Raw genomic sequence first — 23,521 nt, 5'->3', positions numbered from 1 at the left:
AAACAATTGTCGGAGAGTGCACGCTGCGCCATCAAGCCTTGCCCTTGCTCTTAGGCTCAGATGTACCTGAAACAAATCAACAAACTGTAAGCTAATGCTTAGTGAGTCCCCCAGAGCATACCCCACACACAATCCATATAACACATATCATATTAGCCATAAAATCTACATATATCACATAAGTCATGCATACAACATATAAGGAAGCCATGGAAACCCTTCACTGTCTTACACCTAGTGCCACTGGAACCCCCACGTGGTCTTAACTACCTGCCACGGGAACCCCCACATGGTCTTCCTGCCATGGGAACCCCAACATGGTCTTCACTAGCTGCCATGGGAACCCCCACATGGTCTTCACTACCAAGCAAATATCATACAACTAATCTGTCACAACTAGCAAATTTGGGGTTGAGATGGTGTTTCATGTACAAAAATTTACTCTATGCAATTTGGCAACATCAAATTAGTAAAATTCAAACTACAATGTTATTTAAATTCATACGTGCATACATTGTGGTTCAAGTTGAAATAGCCTCATGCAAGCCCAAAACTCGATCCAATAGCTAAGCCCAATCAATTTTGGGCCTTGGTCCAAGAATTCTCGGCCCAACACCCTATTGGGCCGAAAACTCTTTCTTGGGCCCTATTGGGCCGAAAACTCCTTCTTGGGCCGAAAACCATTTCTTGGGCTTTATTGGGTCGAGTTATCTCATCAACTCGCCGAGTTCACTCAGTATCCAGAAAGCGGGAAACCCTATCCAACTCGTCGAGTTGGCTAAGAAACTCGTCGAGTTTTCCTGTCTTAACGTACTCAGCCCTTTCCAGTCGAATCCAAGGCCCCAAACTACAGATCTAGCCCCTTAGGACTGAGATACCACGTAAAGTTGCTAAATTTACGTGCATGCAAGGCATCAAGGGATTAAAACACTCATATGAAGCTTATTATGGGTTTTAGAGCATGAAGGAGTGCCAAGACTTAATAAAATTGGCAACTTTAAGTCCAAGGAGGCCCTAAGATGCTCAGATCTGAAGTCCTAGCTTCAGAGCATGCTCAAAACGAATGACTCAAGAATAAGCTAGAAATGACCATAAACTCTCTAATGGAGAGATCTAACAAATGAGTGATCAAGATGGCGCCTTATTACCTCCAAATGGTTGCAAAAACAGTGAAGCTCTCGGATCTAAGGCCTTCTACGTAATCCAACCTCTTCAAGCTTCTAGTTTCCTCCAAAAGAATACAAGATTTACTCTCCAAAGCTCACACACACTCAAGAAAGTAATAAAGCATAACTAGAGTTTCTCTTTGAACAATAAGGTGGTAAGGGAGACCAGTGAGGGGACTTAAGGTCCTTTAAATAGGGTGCAAACCTTAAAAATTAGGGTTTTCATGCACAGCCTCAACTCGTCGAATTGGGGTCCTCCAACTCATTGAGGAGATTCCATAATCCACGCGGCTTTATTAGTTTCTACACTAATTTGATATATAAATTTGTAATCATTTTGAACCATATTATAAAATATACATCTATCATAATCATATCATTTAATAGCATTTACCTTCAACATGTGTTTAAATTAAACTAAAAATGGTTTTCGATTTAGTATTATAATTTATCATTATGATTGATTAATTTAGAATTTAGTTATCTGTTGATTTTTCTTTCTATATTTACAATATTTAAATCTTTTTAACTATTTTAAAAAATAGTATTTGTATATATTTTTAAAGTTTATTTAATATTTCGATTTATGTTTTGGATTTTACATAATATTTAAATTAACAAATAAGTGTATTATAATAATCATTTTAAAATTCTATCAATAATAAGATAATATTTTGCATTTAATAATATGTTTTAAATTAATAGATTAATTATATTAAGTTGAAAATTGAAAAGTGATGATGATTTCAAATACATAATATGATGAAAAATATCTCATAATATAGTATGATGATATGATTGGTGTTGTTAGTCTTATTAAGTATCACAAGTTAAAAAAACTCTTGAGTAATTGTTGTTAATTAAAGAAAAATGAAGAGTTACGATGTGTTCTAAACTAGATAGAAAAAAAAATAGAAGAAAGGTAGGGTTAGAATTAGAAGGAGGAACCAATCTTTCTTTTTTCTTTGGATGTATGATCGGAGAAAGAGAAAAAGACTCATGTATTAGTCAATGAGTACTCTTTTGAAAAAAAAAAACGAGTATTCTGATATACCTGAAATCCTATACGTATATCCTATACTTGAACTAAAATAATATTGGTTACCCGAATATCTGGATTTCTAAACCCTAAACCTATTAAACTCAACCCAATCTACCCAAATTCAGAACGGGTCGGTCTGTTGATATCGATTAATTTCGGTTAAATTTGATAGACCTAATGTACACAATCTAATCTCATATCATTCTATTTGGATAATATCTCACTTAATAGGATACATACTGATAGTTTCATTTTATTTACTTCTTTTTATAGTTTATTTGAGCACATTCCATCTCATTTTAGTTAATGTTCATGCATATTATCTCTTTTTGTTATTTTTCTCCTTTTACCGGGTGCTTTCCAGACTTTTGAGCTTATTTGCAGGATTTATCGAAGACTATTTGTCATTGGAGGTATGGAAGGAGTGCGAGATTTTTGGAGGCTTGCGGTTTGCTTGTGGACTTGAAGCGGTGTGATTGGGCATGTTGTCAACATAATCAAAGGAGCAAGTTGGGCTTAATTTTAGATGAAGAATGATGATGATGTGAAGAGAATTTTGAGCTATAGAAGATCAAAGAAGCAATGACCCATCTTGGGAGAGTCAAGAAGACACAATTGGGCTATCAAGAACCTTTACATGTGGGCTGGACCAAGAAATAAACGAGCAAAAACTAGAAGGCCAATCAAATGGGCCAAATGGCCCAGAATCCACGCGGTCCGCGTTGATTTACAAATGGTCCGCGTGGATCGCACTGTGAAGAATCCGAATTTTTGACTTTTTGACTCTATTTTGGGAAGGTTGGTGGAATGCTTTTGGGGGACTTTTGGATCCGATTTTTGACCACTTTTACTGGAGTTTTGAAGCAAGAAGAAAAAAAAACACATGGAGGAACAACACATTTTACTCTCTAAGAAGATTTGAAGATTTGTGGATTTCTTTCATCTTTCATCTTGAACAATGTTTGGTATCTCTAATCTCTCTTGTTTTTCTTTAATCTTAGTCATGCTAGGCCAGATTTACCATTTGGTTGACTTGGATGTAATTGCTTGAATGTTTTGGTTATTTTGAAGAACTCCATGAACTTGTGTTGAATATCTATGATTATATTTTCTATGAAAACTTCCTTCATGTTTATATATCTCTAGTCATGAATATTGACATATGAATGTTATTTTTGTTGGTTAAATTCTTGGCTAAGTAATGGGTCTTCAATTTAACAAGCAACAATTAGTTTAAATGTTTGTTTTCATTTCATTTAGACTAAGAAAATATTTTCTCTATAGTGGTAATGAAAGCAATAGATTACTCTTTGGATTTGGTGACTCTTAAAACCTAATGCTAATTGATTTTCACAAAATTACATGCTTCATTAGTTTTGTGACTTTGATTTAGGAAATGTGCTATGAGCTTCTCTAGTCATTTTAATACAAAAGAAGAGTTGAGGCAAGTTATGCTTATAAATTGCTATAGCTAAGTTAAATTCTAAACACAAGTATTGCACCTTGGTATTCTCATGATTATTTAACCAAATGTTCAAGTAATGAAAGTCCAAAGTCAACCATCTTTATCTTATTGATTTTATATCAAACTTTGCTTTTGTTGAATTGTGTTTTTAAATCTTAGTGTAATTCTAGTTTTCTTTTAAACATATCAAAAGATCAAAATCCCCCAATTTTATTTTATTTTAGTTTTACAAGTATTTGTACAACAAGATTATCATAGAGTTATAAAATTGAACCAATCTCCGTGGATACGATCTCTTTACCACTATACACAATTTTAGTGTAAAAGATTTAGGGTTATTAATTGTGTTGGCCTCGACAACCACCACATACTCATCATCTAAAAATATCAATAGTAGCATCAAAGTAGTATATCATTTGAGAGTTAAACACTTTAAAATGAAGTTGACTTCGATTTGAATTTTACATGCTTCAAATTTAGAGTTGCCAACCGTTAAAAAATACTTACAAAAGTCAATTGCATTGCACATTTCAAAGAGGTTTTTTTTATTTCTACACTCCATTCTATAAAACTTCACTCTATTTTGACCTATATTAATTACTTTTTATTATTCTCTTTTTAGGCTTTTGTAATTAGTTGCCAGTGAGTCAAATTGTGGCATCTTCCCAGTAAATATTATCTATTTTATTTATTTACTGTATGCATCTTTTTTGTTATATATATATATATATATATATATATATATATATATATATATATATATATATATATATATATAGGTTTAGGTTCTATGGAAAACAAAAAACCCTAAAAAAACCCTAAAAATCATAAAAATGCATAAAAAAAATACTTAGATATCACAAAACTCTTTTTTGAATTTTTTTTTATAAAAAATTGCAGCTTTTTCTTAAAATTAGCTGAAAAAAAAAATAAAAAATCATTTTTTTTATAAATTTTTTTTTTCAAAATTTTTTTCAGCGAATTTGTATATAAAGCTGCGATTTTTTTCAAAAAAAAAATTATGTGATCTCTAAGTATTTTTTTATGCATTTTTATGATTTTTAGAGTTTTTTTGTTTTCCAAATAATCCATATATATATATATATATATATATATATATATATATATATATATATATATATATATATATATATATATATATATATATATATATATAAACATTCCTAGATTTTTTTTCGCATTATTTCAGCAATAATGATTAAACTCGTATGTTACTATTTTATTTTGTTTTCATATATATTTTGTTATAAAATATTATATTTGCAATAAAAATATAATTTTTTTATTAGATTAAAACGATATGTGGAATACATTTTTTAATAAGAATAAAGATTTATATTATATAATAGAAATATAATTATTGTTTATGTAAAAGAATAGAAAAAATTTATATGATTAATGCAATATGAATAATTTATTTAATAATAACTTTAGTATAAAATATTAATATTTTCTTTTTGAAACAATATATTCGGATTTTATTTTATTTTATTTTTACTTTTTTGCAAATATGTCTCATAAATTTGTTTTTATAAATTTTTTATTAATATATGTATTTATTAACATTACAATTTTGGGCTTCTAAAAATACAACCATTTTTTAAAAATACATAAAATGACAAACGATATGTTTTTTATTTAATATTGTGGTGATGTTTTCTATGAATCCTTTGCATCCTTTGTCATTAAAAAAAATTACTTTTAGTTTAGTTTAGTTTAAAAAAAACAAACATTTTTCAAGACATATTTACTTTTAATTGTTTTTTTTTTTTTCTAAATTTTGTTATTTATAATCATTTATCTTGTAAAAATATTTAAGAGAAAATTTAGAAAATAAGTAAAAATTTAATTGAATATAACAAATTAATAATAAAGTTTGAAAAAAATTTAATAATTTGTAATGATAAAATAATAAAATTAATAAAGATAGTATAATGATTGTAAAGTGTAATGATGAAGTAATAAGGTTAGAGGGTGTTTGGGATTGCTTTTTAATTGATTTTTGACTTTTTCAAAAAGTCAAAAAATGCAAAAAGATTTTTGGCAAATAAAAAAGTTCTTTTGAAAATAACTTTTTGCCCAGAACAAAATTATGAGTTTTCAAAAGTTAGGAAATTCTATCTTTTTGTGACTTTTAGCCATTTAAATGGTAAATTAGATTTACAAGTCAAAAAAACTAGGACAATACTTTTTAAAACCAACTTTTGGCTTTTACCTTTCAAAAGTTAAAATAAAAAATGACTTTTACAAAAAAGACTTTTGAACACTTAAAAGTAATCTCAAACACCCCCTTAGTAGAGAGAAAAAAACTTTTTCGGAAAACAATACCAAATATATTATAGTAGGTGTAGAATAGAGTGTCCATAAGACTACCCTTTCGAAGATCATAAGCCAAAAAACTTGAACCAACTTATTCACTTTATAGTAAGCGAATATAAAAAGCATCGCTAAAAATGTATCTATTAAGGTAGTGTTTGTTTTTTGTCTGCAGATCTGCGTGACCTTTTCTGTCTGCCCCGCGCAGACCACGCGCAGACATTAGCCTTCGCAGACCGTTTGTTTTTTTGAAGACTGCAGACCTAAAAATGTCTGCGCGCCCTCTTCTTGGCGCAGATGTGGACCAGAGTCTTCTAACATCTTCAGACATCTTCTAGCCTAAAAAAACATATATATCTTTAGTTTTTTTATGTTTTTTTTAATTTATATTTTTTCCAACTTTATTAATGATAAACAATTTGAAAAAAAAAATACAAAACTAAAAAAAAAACGTTCGACGATACAAACATGATATTTTTGAAAAATTTATAAATAAAGATTTATTACAATAATAGTCGTTGAAGTTGTTTATATAAATATGAAAAAAAAATCATAATATATTCTTATTTTTTTTTGCCAAATTTTGTAAAACATTATTTAATACAGTATCGTCAATTTCTCGAGAAAATATTTATGGTATGTTTTTAGTGGATTTAATTGAAAAAATTAAAGTTTATTTCCATCCATTTATGTATAAAATTCTTTGATCACTAATTATAATGTTTAGTTATAACTTTGCAACCAAAGTTGTTGGTTTTTATCAAATATATACGTTAATTTATACAATTTTTATTTTTATTTTTTATACAATAATACATAAAAGTTGATCTAGATTCGTTAATTATTTATAACAAATTCATAAAAATATTAAAAAATCACTTTGAAATTTAAAAAAATCAGTTTATTTAGATTTCAGTTTATTTTAGTAGCTCGCAGATGTTAAAAAAACAAACAGTCTTCTTTTTTCAGACTGCAGACGTTTGGTCCACCTCTTCTACTACAGAGGTCTACAGATGTGGTCCGCAGACTGCAGACATTTTGCATCAGAAAAAACAAACAGCACCTAAGTGTCTCAAGTTAGTTAATCTGAATATCTGAGTTATTACAAAATTCAAGTTATTCGATATATATTACAAACCACTACCAATTAATTTCTTATCCACAAAAAATCAGATACCTCTAGTAATCTGAGACTAAATCCTTGGATTCAGAAATATTTAAAGAGTTTTATGACCACCTTCACATTGTACTATTGATATATGTACTAGTACTTGTATCAAGGTGTTTTTTCGTGATTTCCTATGATATAAATATATACAAATGAAAAAGCATAAAGTTTGTAGGTATTTGAGTCTTTTGATGCATGATTAGTTTAAGAAATCGTGTTCATCTCCAATAAGGAGGTAGTGCCTCAAAAGCTCTCCTTAAACTACTTAAAAGTGTCATTATGGTCTAAACCAAAGCTTATTCATATGCCACTTGTTCAAACTTAATTCGTTAACGTGATGCCTAAAACAACAAACAATAAAAAGCTTTTAGTTATTTCTTATTAGATCCATTTTCGCTGCCAGAATGGAAGTTGGAAAAATGACTTATAAGTCCAACGAAGTTTTCAAACCGTTCAAAAAACTCAATAATGTTTTGTCTGTTCAAGAAAAAACCCAACGGACTTAATATTTTGTCTAAAAAAATCCAACTAGCTTACACTTTCGTTCACTTCTTATTTAGGGTCAACCGACTAATGAAAGTCAACGAATGACATGACTTATGACGTGTAATTAAATATCGGAAAATGACTTGTAAGACAAACGAAGTTTCAAAACCGTTCAAAAAACCCCAATCATGTTTTGTTTGTTGAAAAAAACCCAACGAACTTACGCTTTTGTTCAATTCTCATTAGAGGCAACCAGATTCATTAGGTATACAACTAGTTGGCAAATGACATTATATTATATTTAATGACATGGAATAAACAGATTAGAATTGCGCTTTATATATCGATTTATAGCTTGGAGAAGAGAAAAACGAACGACATCTATGTTCGATCTCTTGTAATAGCTATTTCTTATTCTTTCTCTCAAGTGTTGATGTCCAACTCGTGATCTACAAAGAAGATATGTGATGATGAAAACCCTTGTGGATGTGGACGCCCATCTTGGATTTGGACATCTAGAACGGAGGATCATCCAGAGAAAAAAGTTCAAGGCTTGTTCGAACAGATGGGTAAGTGTAATTGAAAGCTTTATCATGTCCATATTCTATCTATTTGTTTGGTTTCTTTCAAAAACAAAAACTTATTAAAATGGACATGATAAAACTTTCAATTACACTTACCCTTTTGTTCGAACAAGCCCTAAACATTATCTCTGGATGATCCTCCATTCTAGATGTCCAAATCCGAGAAGAGCATCTACATCCACAAGAGTTCGCATCATCAAATATCTTCTTTGTAGATCTTGAGTTGGACATCAACGATTGAGAGGAAGAAGAAGAAGTAGCTATTACAAGAGATCGAACACAGACCCCGTTCGTTTTTCTCTTCTCCAAACCCTAAATCGATATATAAAGGGCATTTCTAATCTGTTTATTCCATGTCATTAAATACAATGTCATTTGCCAACTAGTTGTATACCTAATGAATTTGGTTGCCTCTAATGAGAATTGAACAAAAGCGTAAGTTCGTTGCGTTTTTTTCAACAAACAAAACGTGATAAAGGGTGAGGTGACGCCTACGTGGCAGTGAAAGGAGTGCAACTTTTGTGGCGTCACCTCCTTAGCCTTAGTATTTTAGACAACTAAAATATATGTATTTTTATAGCCATACTTTATATTTTAATAGTCCTATCTAATATAAGTAGCCCATTACAACTTAAATTAAAAAAGTTTTAATCAATATATTTGGATTTTATTGAGTTATCGTCTATTTTATGCTCATGCGATGTATTACCAATTTATAAAGAATTAATCAACCATAATTAATGTATGAGGTACCATTTGTTTTTGTTAATGTATTTGGAAAAAGAAAGTAGTTTACTTTATAACTAAAAGAATCTTTTTGATTTTCAATCAAATGCAGTTAAATATCTGTTATACGCTAATTGAGTAAACAGCACAAAGACCAAGACACTTGACTTATGCTTCAACCTATGTGTCGCGAACATGCATGTATAAAGTATTTCTACAACAATTTTTCTATGGTTTCACAATCTTTTTTAGATATGATTTTTTCAATTAAACCAGTGACTTATACTACAAAGGTCAACATTATCTTGGATAAGATTATTAGTGATTATATTTTGTATTTATATTGGTGTACAATCGTACATCTCTTGTTTATAAAGATTCATTATATTTATATTTTGGCATGTGGAATGGAAAAGGAAAATGGTTATAACAATCTTAATGGTATAGAGTCCTAATATCGGCTGACATTATCATCTTAACCTGCTCCTCCCCCTTCTTCGTTGTCTGCCTCCGATCATCCTCTCTTCCCACAGTCGATCACCACGATGTACCACTCAACGAAAACGCAGACGCCAACAAGGCTTCTTTCCACCTTGCCTTGAGGTCAGCAACATAAAAAACATCATTCCCTTTCTCCTAGGGCTATGTTTGACATACTAGCTGAAAAGCTAACTGTCAGCTGATAGCTGAAAAACTAGTTGTTAAATAAAAAGCTAGCTGATAACTGAAAAGCTAACTGATAAAAAATAACGTTTGGTAAAACTAGTTGAAATATATAAAATTACATAAAATGACATTTAAGAGTATTTATTTCTATAATTAATTAAGAGGTATATTTGGAAAATTTTAAAAAAGCTCCTAAAAAGCTAGTCTAAGTAGCTTTTTAAAAAGTTAGCTTATAAGCTACTTTTTGGCTTGCCAAACACAACAATATAAAAAAACTCGAAAAATAAGCTAGCTTATTAGTTAGCTGTGGCGCCAAACACAACCTAGATCAGCACAACAACCGTTTTGCCTCATGGCTAGAACCTTTCCACATTCGTGTTTGAAAATGTGTTTTACGTGTGCCTTAGTCAACATTTTCACGACAGACAAGTTATATGTGCTTTAGTCAACATTTTCACGACAAACAAGTTATATTTGGGCCGTATCGTTCGATTATGGTTTTTCATGTTTTGAATTGTATCATTCGGGTTCAATTTACATTTTTTTTGGATACGGCAAACGAATTAAGTGGAAACCCACTCGTAATATTTCAGCGAACACCTTGAGTTCGAGCTCCTTTACAGGGCAAACCAAGCCCCCAAAGGGATTTCCAGGAAAAAATTCTCCACATGTGACTCCACAAAAGGTAGTTTAAGAGAATCAAATTCTCAACCTCACGTATATGGATATAAAACCCGGTGCATCAACCCAACTAACTTATAATATTATATTTTCTAACATTTGTTTTAAAATATGACTATACGGCAAAAGTAAAACTTATGGTGACAAGCATCTCAAATTGTAGTTTTTTACAAACTTTATTATCATTTAAATAAACTTTAATGTTATCCAAACCACTTAATAAATATTAATTTTTTCGCTTTTCTTGGAAATTTTATACATTTTCGCCCTAAATTTAATTACATTTCATTATATATATGAAATATTTATTATTTATTGGAAACTTAATAGTTAATACACTTAAATCAAAATAAAAAATAAAAATAGAAATTTATTTCATTAAATAGTATTTATCAAAATTTTAATAATGACAAAAGTATCACAAATTAAAAACATTGTTGTCATATAATATATATTCAATTATCAATGTTAGTGCATTTTGATATGACGGTTCGACAAAAAACAGTTTTTGAGTGTTTACAAGAACCATATGCTCAAGATTTTCTTCTAACTATCCTTATAAATATGTTTGGTCAACATATGTCTTTTGTGGAGTATTGCACTATCCTTAAATATCGGCTCATGATTCCAATATTTCCGGTTGACGAGATATACTAGGTGTGTCGTAAGGCATGTTTGGACTCTTTTGGTGAACATGTGGTTCATTGTAAAGAATTATTGGGGTTCAAGTACCGACACAATATGGTATAATATGTTTTGTTGGACATATTTAAGTGTGTCGGGGTTTCCGCTAAGAAAGAGATACCTGTGAATTTCTTGATTGACTCGACAGAAGGAAGGTCAACCCTTAGATCGGTTGACATTTTGGTTTTTTGATGGGTTGGAGGGAAACATGCTTGTGTGGACCTTACAAGGGTATCTCCTCTCGTAGGCTTGAGGGTTGGGGGTTTCAAGGTGAGACAGACGGTTTTAAAAGCTATTACATGCAAAGTCACAAAAACATGAGAAATCGTGGATGGAAAATCAACAAGTATTCATACCATTTGCGTTTGATACGTTTGGATTCCTCATGTTGGTTGCGGTGAAACTTTTTAATAGAATACAACATACCATGCATAACAATGTTATGTCCCCTAGATCTATGGATGTAGTCTTTAAAAAATTGACTTTATCATATAAAAATGTTTAACGACGTAGTTTGTTGTCTGTTTGCCTTCTTACTCATTGTATTGTGACACTAATTAACTACGAATGAAGAAGAATTAAATCAATTATTGATTTAGAAAAATAAATTGGTTTTACATTCCAAAAAAAGTGTCAGTTAATGTTATTTTTTCGAAAATAAAATGTATACTTAGAAATAATGAGGTGGTGGAATGAGTTTGTAAAAATAGGTTTTGTTAAATAAATTTTAATGGAAATGTGATGCCGTAAACTAATAAGTCTTTTGGAGGTTAATTATTGCATATTGCCAAATTTATGTTATACAGTATCATTTAAGAGAGTGTTTGAGATTGCTTATTTAAAAGTGTATTGCTTATTATGATTTATACCGCTAACAAGTGAGTTTGAATGTTTTGATTGCATAAAATAGCTTCTTATTTCCGTTTGATACAACTAATACATTTTCGCTTATTAGTTCATTATGATTTAGTAATGCTAATAAGCACTCAATTGGATTGTACACAATAGCTTCTCTTAAAAATTATATATATGTTTATTGTGTTTTCATGACGTATAAACTAATGCAAACATTATCCTTTCTTCAAATGTGTTTATGGTACCACATAAACTTATACACCCATTTAAAAAAATGTAGCTATTAAATGAAGCAAACTGAATTAAAAGAGATACATTCTTTTGTAACTATGTCCTTTGTTTAGTTATAAACTTATTTCTTAAATTTTGGGTTTTAAAAATAAAGTTTATAAAATGGAAACTAAATAAAAATAAAGTTTATAAATATGACCAGCGTTTTTATCCGGTTTTAATAAAATTTTGGTTTAGGCTTGTACATACCAAATGGGTTAAACACAAAGCCCATATGTTAATGTGAACAACCGAGTCAACTCACTTTATCCATTCCGATTCGGGGTTGGGCTTATCATCCTGCTGTTGAGACAGAGAGATAAGAGGGGTCACTCGTCTCATCTGTGAGCTCGATTTTTGCATCAATGGCTTCTTCAGCTTTAGCGAATTTCCTATCTATTTTCACACCATTAAAAGCTCCAACACAACCGTCCAAAGCTCCACCGTCGCACCTCTCTCTCTCCAACGATTCCTCATCGAAGCACAAAGATGCGTTTGCCCCATTGGTTGCTTCTTCTTCATCATCATCTTCTTCTTGCTCCAATGATTTGATGTCTGTGGTTTGTCCATCTCTGGCATACGCCAACACTCTGTACTTCAATTCGGCATATAACGTTCAGGTCATCGTGGAGGACAACGAGCCGGAGGAGAAGCTACTAGGACGATTCCGTAGAGAGGTTATGAAGGCTGGCGTCATCCAGGAATGTAAGCGTCGCAGGTACTTCGAGAACAAACAAGAAGAGAAAAAACGCAAGACTCGCGAGGCTGCAAAGCGCAATCGGCGCAGGTAATTCCAATTTCGATATGAATCCGTTTATTTAACATCAATCACTCTGCGAATTCGATGAATTACTACCATTAGTTTAGAATAGCTAGAGCAACTACTAAACCCATATGCATTTTGGTGCGATTTAGCATCACATGGGATTCAATTTCAATTGCATTCCTGTATTGATAAGATTTGAAAATATTTTTAGGGCAAAATCTCCAAAACAAGGCAGTATTTGTTTATCTTTAGAGTAAAAACTGAAATGAGTTCATCTCCATCATTATCATTGATGGCTAACACAAGTTTTTGTTTTGGTGAATAAAACAGACGCACGCCTTTTAGAAACCCAAACGATGATAAGGTGGAAAGTGTGAACAAGAAGAGGGAAGATGACGATGATAACTGGGACATGCCTAGTGATAGCCCTCTAAATTAAGTTGCTCCTATAATGTTATGTATGTAACTTGTACGGCAGTATTTGTGTAGAAATTGATGTTCATGGATCGTGTTATTTTTGATTTAGCGTGTATGAGAAAATGCTAAACACATGTTTTGTTAAATGTTACAAGAGACTAATCATATTTGTTTTATACATGTTGTATATCTTGTTAAACAACAAATTTGATTTGTTGTATTAAAGGTATGATGTTGGTAGAATGATATCATTCCTACTTTAGAATGAGGGATGATAAACCGTGGTTGTTATCTGTTTCAGGCCTTCAGGGTAAAAATGGTTAAGTGAGTTCAATTTGTTTCAATCTTGTATGTGTATTGCCAAACTTTTCTTAGATGTTGATCTCATCCTTTTTGTAATAATTGGGATAGTTGGTGGAGTTTTGGGAAGCCCTTATAAGTTATAACTACCTCCTTCACAAGGTCTTTAGACTGTATGGGCTAATTAACAAGTAAAGTTAAAGATGGTTAACTTTCTGTTGAAATAGAAAAAAACAAAAAACAAAAACTATAACCATGTCTAAGATGATATTTCTTTTTGACTTAACTGATTCTTTTATAAAACATTAGAAAAAAAAAATGCATTGTTTAGTCGGTCATACACATACATAATAAGTTTATATCTAATGATAATGAAATGAATTAATGTTTACAAGGAAACGGAGGGTTTATTTTTCTTCTTCTTCTTCTTCCCAGATTTCTTTTTCTTCACACTTGCTCCAGCTCCTCGTTTAAATACAGCCAAAATTTCAATGCTGCATACACCAATTTTTTGCACAGGTACATCAACACTCAGCAAAATATAATCCAACATCAGAAAATTTACAAGTATATATCCATTACACATTATAACTAGACCACATAAACTACAAATATACATATTATTAACCATGGTTATAAGGATTAAGTGCAAGGAGCAGCAACCTACTTTCATTTCTTCCTATTATAGAATTGTACTTTGAAAAAAAAAAAAGCTACCCAAATATGACATAGCAATATCATTCAAATACAAAACAATTTTCAATATGCTATAATAAAAAAAGACATACCTCTGGGTACCGGGGAAGAAATTGAAACCATGGGCTTTACTCAAATGCCAGGCCTTACTTGACAATAACGCCATGCAATTCTGTAATCCAATTAATGCAATGAAATTAAATTGATAAATAAACTCAAAAATAATATTCAAGTAACAATTTTGAAAAAATGAGATCTAGAAGTACATCTTTGAAGCTTTCCCAACCACAGCTTATGTATATAAGAGTTTGAGGTAAAGACCGACTTTCTTCTTGTGTGGTTCTACTTGGAATTTCAATTGAATCTTCTCTTGCTCTTAAAATCCAAGGTCTTTTTTCATCTTTTGCCTTGAATGTTGGACTAGAAAAACAATCCATATTGTAACTTTACTTATCAAAAAAGTCAACAACTAACTTCTTGACTATTTCTACCTTTCAAGTGTCATGGCTTTACGTTCTGCTGATCTAATCGCCTGTAAAGCACTAATCAAAGATGGGTCAAGTCCCTTTCTAGGAGGGTCAACCACAAGAACTTCTGATCCCACAAGCCAAGAAAGTGGTTCCTGAGAGATATTGTACATGACCAAATTACAAAAATGCCACCCCTGAGTATTGCTGTTTTTTTGCAATTTTGGTATTTCTTTTGTTGTTTCCTACAGCTTTGGTCCCTTTTCACATGGCGTTAGATTAAGAGGGCAAATTGGTCTTTTTCCCATAAAGTAAACAAATAATAAGAATACGGAGAAGAAGAGTTGGAGACTAACAACTGAAGTGTCAGCAAGATGCCAGCTAATGCTGCTGTCAATGGAGCTTGGTAATCGGTCGATTGTCTTCTCAAAAGCCAGCTTGGATTCCTTATTGATCTCCACACATCTAACTGATCTGAAAATGTTAAGATTGAAAATTTTAGTTGATGAAATGAATGAAACTTCAAAACAATCAGAGCAACATATGAACACTTCTTTCCTGCATTTTCTTGCAGAAGCCAGTGACAATCCAATGACTCCAGCTCCAGCATATAGGTCAGTAACAGATGCACCAAGAGGGACATATTTATGTAGTTTTTGAAGCAAAGAATCAAAAGCCTGAAAAAAAAAAAAACAAAACAATCACATTTACAAGAAACAGAAGATAAGGATAGTAAGATAACCACTCTGTTTTTACGGTTTTACCCTTGTATTTGCTTGGCCAAAGCTTGATGGAGCCAAATAGACATCAATTCCTCCAACATGCTCCCAGAAATCTCTTTCTCCTAATAGATGCCTCCACCTATTTCCAAAAATTACCTGCATCTCAGAAAAAAAAATAGTAATTTGAATTTTGTAAAGCAACTATTTCACAAAAGTATTACTTGAAAAACAAAAGAACACCACTCACATTGTTGGTGGATGTTTGGAAGTTTGCCCAAACAGAATGAATTAAATGAACTTTGCTGTTTGGCCCCCCATTTCTCCACATGAACTACAAGACAAACCACAAACAAAGTATATCAAAAAAAAACTTTAAGCTTATTTTCATGGAGACTTTAAGTTTTAAAAGATGTAAAGGAGAGAGGTTAAAAACTGTTACAGTAGCTAAGTCATTCAACTTTTCAAAACTTGGTGAAGTTTCACTACGTGAGTTCCAAACAATAGAAACTTGTACTCTACCTGTAAATTTACAAACAAATATTTCAATTTTGATCTCCAATATATTTTTAAATAGTCCAACATGTGATGTAAATACCCAATGAAGAACTAACCACTTCTATATCTCTCAGAAGCAGGGAGAGATGTGTTGTATGTAGTGACAGCCATCTACAGATAACTATTAAATTAGCATATAGACATACCACTTACTCACTACTAATAAATAAGCTTCATTTAGATTGAAAACATGTTGCACCTGAACATATCTCAAATAACCAGTTCGTTCATCTTCATCATAAGGATCAATGTTCAGAATCTTTATACCTGAACAAAAAGTCAGAAGACCAAAGATAGATTTTTCAACTTTTGTCTACTAAGATTTATACACATTCCAGAACATAATTTGAGTTCAGAACATAAAAACAAACCTTTTCTCAGAAGCTCCACAGCAGCATTTATGCTTGGATGATGGGCTGCACAGACAAAAGGTGAAAAACTGCACAATTAGATCAAAATGAATTCAAATGGTAACCTTAGGACATTTTTTTTAAAGCTTGAGCTAGTGATAACCACCATAAGTATAAAAGGAACTAACAAAGATACAGAAACATGTGAAATATACAAAATATAGTTGAATTGATCACTTTTATCTTGTCATTAATGTTAACATAATACTACAAAAGGTTGTGATACATTGACACAAGTTCAGACCTTTGCAGTCAGGAATATCCACTACGTTGTGTGTGCCCTCTTGATAGAGACCAATCAGAGGATCAGACCATGAACCCCGTATGGCAAGTTTAGCACGACACCTCCATCCCCACTGCAATTGAAAGCATGTTTACTTTATAGACACACATATCCATTAATTTAGAAGTAAATTCCATGATGATGGAGAGGCTAAAACAAAACTATATATGTATATATATTCAATTGTGAACTCATGAGCTTTGTTTCCAATATACTTTCTGTTCCCAGGAATGAAAGAGGCACATTTCCATTTTGAACTCTAAATTACTTCACATTAATTCTACTCAGGCTTATAGGAGTGTACCAGCCTACAAGTATCAAAAGTGAAATCGGAGACACCAAGTTTCTTGAAGAAGGTAGTAGCTTCTTCTAAAATAACAGGACGATGGAGATTATCCTCGTGAGTACAGCCTGAACACCTGTAAAATGAAACCATAATTGAAGATGAGATTGGAGTGACGTACGAATAGAAGTGACAAAATGTTATAAACACTACTGGTTGAGTGACGTACGAGTCGAAGTGAGGACAGTTAAGAGAACATCCTGACGATGAGATTGGAGTGGTTTGGGGGTTTGAAAGCAAAGAATTTGAAGATAATCGACCAGATAATGTCGATGGAGGTGGCTGCGAGAGTGGTAGCGGGAGGATTTGAACAGAGGAAGAGGAGGTGACGGTTGTGGTAGAGCGGGATGTTATGAGGGAAGCGGATATCGAAGGTGGAGCAGAGAGGAAGAAGACGGACATATTTGGTCCGCGGTGGCCGTAAAGTGCGTACTGGTAGCGCGCGAATGGATAAATGCATCAGACACAACTCAAAAGTATCTTCTCCATCCGTTGGGGCAAAAACGTAATATGGCATGGCTGTAATTTTTACTGTAAAAAGACAAATAAGGGCGTTTTTTTTTGTTTAATTTTAAAAAGAAAATGAGTGAAAAAAAAAAAAAAAAAAAAAAAAAAAAAAAAAAGTAAAAGACAGTGATGTTTTTGAAATTCATTAAATAAAGAAAATAGAAGGAAATGAAATGTGATCATTTTTCTTTCCATTTAGAAGGATTTAGAGATATATATTCTTTTCACTTTTTCAAACTAAAGAATACAGAAACAATTGTTTCCATTTTTTTTCTCTTCTTTTCTGTTTTTACTTTTTTTTTTTCTTTTCTTTGTTAAAACTCAGGAACTAGGCATAAATGTTTAGTTTAAACAATTTTTTTCGTTTGGAAGTATGAATTTTTAGCTTTTAGTTTATATAAAATGTTTTAAATCGAAAAGTTACTTTCATGTAGTGTTTAAGGAAAAAAAACGTTTTTGAGTTTTTAATCAATTTTTAAAATTGCCTTTTTTTTATTTGTTATATTTCATATTTAGTTTTTACCAGCCACCAACTACCAGCTACTTTTATCAAACACATATTTAGCGTATTTATTTAAACCACTTGTCAATAAATAACTAAAATATTAAGGAATGACCAAAACGGTCAATGAAACCGGAGATGGGCCTTCGTGGGCTATGATTTATAGTTTCCTCAAAAGTATAATTTCTTTTTTTCTTTATTTTTACCATTTTTGCATGATAAAATCAAATTCCATTTCAAAAATCTTATATGAGATTGTGCTGACAAAATTGATGTCATCTACAACTTTGTGTCATGCAAAAATAACAAAAATCTAAATATTTGTTTTTATACTTGTAACACAATTTCAGTCCATTAAGCGAAAGCGGAGCCCACGAGAGCCCACCTACGATTGCATAGGCTATTTTGGTATTTTCTTATTTTTTTTTTATTTCTTTGCAAATGGTTTAATGATTAGAAGCAAATTTGTCTTTTCCTCTGTTTAGTAGCAATGACCAAGGAATTCAATAATTAATAAGATTATCAATTTTTTTTTTATACCATTATACATTATTTTAAATATACATAAAACTAAGATGTATCGGTAGATTATTCAAAAATAAACATCTTCATCCCTCATTGCAATTCACTTGTCATAAATTATATATTCATGTTAGAAAAATTATTTCTTAAATACCAAGTTATGTTGTTGAATGTTTTTGATGGGTAACATGCACACATGTACACCAAACAGCAAATACGATTATTAGTCTTGGATGCTCCAACGACAAGACACAACACAACTAATATGGACAGAGACAACGCATAATATAATGTCCTCTACTCAATAAAACAAAACAAAGGAACATGATAATGATGAAGATGTCCATATTTGATTTGAACTTCCTAAAAGATCAATTCTGGTCTGGCCCCCCAAAAAAGCGTGTGTAAAATCCATGCCCTGTGGGCTGTGGCGTTACTATTTACAAGCAAATACACCCAATGACCACCCACCAAAACACACGAGGGTACCACTTACAAGTACAGAATGAAACTTCTTCCATTGCAAAACCCGGCCTTTAAGGTTGGTTGCTGCTCAGGAGAAAGAAAAAAAATAAAAAAGAAACCTCATGACAGATGGTTACACCCAATCAATCAATCAATCATCAGTGCCAAAGTAACGGTCACCAAACTCCCCAAGACCAGGTATGACACGATACTCGTCATTCAAAGCAACATCAATCTCTGATGTAACTATCTTCACTGCTGGAAACCTTTTTGAAACACAATGGATTCCCTCTGGAGCCTACACAATAAAATACCACATCACATCACCATTACAATATAAAGTATAATTGTATAAACCACACAACCAATTCCAAACTCACTGAGATGAGGTTGAGGAATATTATGTATGATTCTGGTACTCCTTTCTGAATCAGCAGTTCAATTGCCTGGTTAGCCGAATTACCTGCAGTGTTCCCCATAACAATAAAATCATGTTTCTTTTTTGCTTAATCGACTTAATCTGGCAAACTATATATGGGTTGGGTGTTTCCTTTTTTTTACTTCATGCAGAAATAACGACTTAACAGAGAAACTAACTAACCTGTAGCAAGAACTGGATCAAGGAGAAGCACGTGTCTTTCAGAAATGTCATTTGGAAGCTTTTCATAGATAAGCTGCATGTGTTATGGAAGATAATTTGTTTTATTTATTTATTTATTTATTTATTTATGATTGTGGAAAATGTGCCACATCACATATGATACTAGAGGAATGAATGATATATTTACCTGCTTCCCATTGTCACCATCACGGTGGATCAAGATTTTTCCAATTTTTATACCTTTGCAACATGCACGCAATGCATTCTCCATACTCTCACCACTGTAAAACAAACAAATAATAGAATTTCAAAGCTTATGCAACATTCCATTCCTTTCCTACATGAAAAAAAAAAAAAAAAAAAAACTAATAAATCATATCACTCACCTTCGAACAATAGAGACACCACACAGTTTTTTGCAAAAGTCAACTCCACTATATACTGATCCTGCAACAAATATAAACATGGGCATTCGTGAGAATATACACACTTTAATCTCCAGCAATATAAATAATTTCATGAGAAAAAAACAAACCACCTGTTGGTGTGACTACTTGCATCTCAGTAAACGGTAAATGACCAAGGCCATGCTCCACAACCTGACACCAATATCATTTAATCAGTAATAAAAACTCAAAATTACAGAAACTCAAATAGGGTAGAGACTCAAATACCAGTCGGATTAGTCGATCTGAGTAAAATACAAAATCATGCTTTGAAATATCTTTATCTCGAATCAGTGTGTGCATTCCTCGAATCTGTAACACGGATCTTGAATCAATGTAATGCCTTCTTATATTACAATACAAACATATGTAGCCAGATGAATGTTGTGTATCCATATTAGCTACTTTGTAAGGCTTTATTTCAACTCTTTGGTTGGTCATATTTCCATATGCATAATTACACTTTTAGTCCCTGTGCTATAGTGAATTTTTTCTGGAGCTGGTCCAAACAGGAATCCTGTTTCCTTTTTGGTCCCTGTTTCCTTTTTGGTCCCCACGACTAAAGCTATAGGGGAGGGGTAGAGGGGTCGCCCATGTAAAATGACCATTATGCCCTTACTTTAGGTAAAATGGTGAAGGAATACCTGGAATGTTGACTGAATCACATATACGTTTGGATATATTTTGCAGAGGTCGTGTTGACCAAGCTTTGTGCGTATATGCTGCACAATCAAGTCTATTGCAACATGATTATCGCCACCTCGTGGTATGATGACATCAGCATACTTTTTGGATGGAAGAACAAAATCATCAAAAGCAGGTTTTACAAACTTAGCATACTGCACAACCGACAAAAAGATAAGGTGTTTATTCATTGTATAGTTTCATATGGTTAATGACAATAAGTACTAAATCATCAGTCAAAAAGTAGTGGTGCTTACCTGCTCAAGGACAGAATTGACATCCCTACCCCTCTCAACTGTGTCTCGCCTTATTCTACGTGCAAGCCTCACATCCGCATCTAGCATAAGTATGTGTCATTTGTCAATGAATAATGTAAGTTCCATAAAATTCATTGTAACAAGTATGGGTAAAAGAATGAACACCTGTGTCAACAAATATCTTCATGTTCATTAAGTCACGAACCCTTTGGTCATGAAATACCAGTATCCCCTCCAAGATGATTACATCAGATGCATTCACCTGACAAGCACACAAAGAACAAGTTTAAAAGATCACATGGCATTAATTTTATGGTCAGATGAAGCAATTCAACAATATTTTCAATTGTGCCACTGAAGACAACATGTTCAGAAGTGAATACCTGGCGGAAGGATTCAGAGCACCTGCGGTGGTTTTTAAAGTCATATATTGGAAGATGTACTGAGTTTCCTTGTTTGAGCTTTTCAACACACTCTAGCATTTGCTCTGTGTCAAAAGCATCTACAACAACGGAGTTTTTTTATTTAAAACTTAAAAGTATGAGCAAGCTGAACACTGACACAACCCTAAATTAATGAGAGCAATACCAGGGTGATCAAAATTATACTCATGGGCACGTTCAGATTCTTCAGCAGTCAAGCCACGATAAAATGAATCCTAAACAAGGAAAGGAATATTAGAAACTTCAAGGATACTATTAATTCAGATTTAGAAGTTTGACATTTGGAACAGTGGAAGAATAATAAAGCAAGTGTTATATATTACAAAGTACCTAGAGACCAGAAATCTCATATCTAGCATGTATCTGTAATTAATGATAAGCTAAATCTAACATCAACCATGTCATATCAATGCATTAAATAACCATGTCACATAAATTAAGAAAATTGGGGTAAAAAAATACTCAGTTGAGTGCCAAACTTCTAACTCAACTTGATTGATGGTTCTTTACAACACAAGAACTCTATTCTAACATCAGGTAATGATAGGGGAACTCTTTCCTAACATCAATATCACGATAAATGCTGTAACCTTCTAAAGCTTTTAGGCATCACACCATGAAGTTTTTTGCACAATAGACAGTATAGACTATAATTACAAGTTGATTGGGCCCTGCCTGAAATGCATAAAAGTTACAGTAAGACCAAGTGACAGGGCCAGCGCTAGAAATGCGGACCCCTCCTCCCTACGCATCGAACAGAACCTTAATTATAATCATACACCTTTGATAATGGGGCCAGTATTACTTGTAAACTCTATCAATGGTTTTTACTATTGCACTGGAAACGGCATATAATAGCATACAAACCTGATTGACGAGAACAACACGATGATCGTGAAGCTGTTGAATAATCATGTCACAAACCGTCGTCTTACCGGAAGCAGTACCTCCGGAAACCCCTACGAAAAAGTCAACAGAAACAATTGAGTGGCATATCAGAAAACCTAAACTCGTACAGGAGTGATCGATTTAAAGAAAACAGTTTATGATGCAAATACCTATGACGAAAGGCTGTTTGATTGAGTCGGCAAGTAGGGAGGAAGAAAGAGATCTTGGGGAAGAAAGGAATTGGGCATCAAGATGTAAGCCGGAGAAATGAGGACCGGAGGCGGCCTCCATTACGTAATCTATGGACGTCGTCTCTTCCGGCATCGTAGACTGGAAATCTGAATTGGAGCACAAGTGGAGTCGTTGGAAAATATACAGAAAAGGAATGGGGTTTTCTGCGTCACTTTTAAGCTCCTTTTTTTCGCCGGTTCAGTCTTTTTCAACAATAAAATGGCATATTCCGGGATCCGTTAGGAACGAACCAAATACTCCTACTTCTTTTAAGTTTAGTTTTCGAGTTTTAGAAAATAAATAAAATAAGAGAGAAGATAAGAGGAAAAAAATTACTATATTTTATGTTTCTAAATTTAAAAAAAAAATGAAACTAATTTTTTTTTTTAAATCCTCCAAGTTATGATTTTATTTCTTTTTCCTTTTTTTAATGAATCACACGAATTTCGATTTTTTTTTGTTAAGTTGAACTCAAAAACATACAAACATGGTGTAAAAGATCGAAGATTCAAATCAGAATATATTCAGCAGGTCTTTGTTTTTCGTTTTTAAAGTCTAGGAACCAAAAATAATATATGGTAGATATGCTAACAACGTGGATTTTTTTATTCATTAATTGTTAGTTGAATAAAAATTATTTGGATAAGTAATATTATTTTACGCCAAGTTGTAGTGTAAACAAATAAATGAGTTGTTGATTAAACAATATGAATGATTAAGATAAGATTAGTCTAGCACATATTAAATAAAAAAGGTTTATAATAAAAAAATATTATTCATTAGTTGTTATTAAACAAAAAATAAAAAATAAGTTGTAGTAATATTATTCATTAGTTGTTAAATAAAAGATTATTTGGATAAAAATGTTTATAGTAAAAAAAACAAG

The 23,521-nt window shown here is 32.1% G+C and overlaps 3 protein-coding genes across 3 annotated transcripts; 1 reads left to right on the top strand and 2 right to left on the bottom strand.

Annotated features, from left to right (window-relative positions):
• Positions 1–12,428: 12,428 nt before the first annotated feature.
• On the top strand, positions 12,429–13,489 carry GHS1 (Ribosomal protein S21 family protein). Its single transcript, XM_079079878.1, has 2 exons — positions 12,429–12,917; positions 13,227–13,489. Exons 1-2 carry the CDS (start codon positions 12,496–12,498, stop codon positions 13,333–13,335), a joined length of 531 nt encoding a protein of 176 aa, XP_078936004.1. The 5' UTR covers positions 12,429–12,495; the 3' UTR covers positions 13,336–13,489.
• A 400-nt stretch (positions 13,490–13,889) lies between these two features.
• LOC145160606 (S-adenosyl-L-methionine-dependent methyltransferases superfamily protein) lies at positions 13,890–17,560 on the bottom strand. Its single transcript, XM_079079877.1, has 14 exons — positions 17,259–17,560; positions 17,051–17,165; positions 16,708–16,819; positions 16,425–16,469; positions 16,253–16,320; positions 16,110–16,164; positions 15,938–16,017; positions 15,746–15,829; positions 15,541–15,654; positions 15,133–15,453; positions 14,801–14,931; positions 14,576–14,729; positions 14,402–14,481; positions 13,890–14,107 (listed from the first exon to the last, which is right to left on the bottom strand). Exons 1-14 carry the CDS (start codon positions 17,489–17,491, stop codon positions 14,002–14,004), a joined length of 1,698 nt encoding a protein of 565 aa, XP_078936003.1. The 5' UTR covers positions 17,492–17,560; the 3' UTR covers positions 13,890–14,001.
• A 1,391-nt stretch (positions 17,561–18,951) lies between these two features.
• Positions 18,952–22,901, bottom strand: LOC145160605 (uridine/cytidine kinase UKL1, chloroplastic). The gene is made up of 14 exons (XM_079079876.1): positions 22,575–22,901; positions 22,384–22,475; positions 21,662–21,731; positions 21,457–21,575; positions 21,239–21,335; positions 21,074–21,153; positions 20,777–20,971; positions 20,361–20,444; positions 20,225–20,285; positions 20,073–20,133; positions 19,874–19,967; positions 19,687–19,759; positions 19,466–19,548; positions 18,952–19,383 (listed from the first exon to the last, which is right to left on the bottom strand). Exons 1-14 carry the CDS (start codon positions 22,726–22,728, stop codon positions 19,237–19,239), a joined length of 1,410 nt encoding a protein of 469 aa, XP_078936002.1. The 5' UTR covers positions 22,729–22,901; the 3' UTR covers positions 18,952–19,236.
• Positions 22,902–23,521: the final 620 nt, after the last annotated feature.

This window comes from Lactuca virosa, chromosome 2 (assembly GCF_052849685.1).
Source record: "Lactuca virosa cultivar CGN04683 chromosome 2, Lactuca_virosa_CGN04683_v6, whole genome shotgun sequence".
NCBI classification, from domain to species: domain Eukaryota; kingdom Viridiplantae; phylum Streptophyta; class Magnoliopsida; order Asterales; family Asteraceae; genus Lactuca; species Lactuca virosa.
The sequence above is the reverse complement of the archived record's forward strand: the minus strand, read 5'-3'. Positions and strand labels throughout refer to the sequence as shown.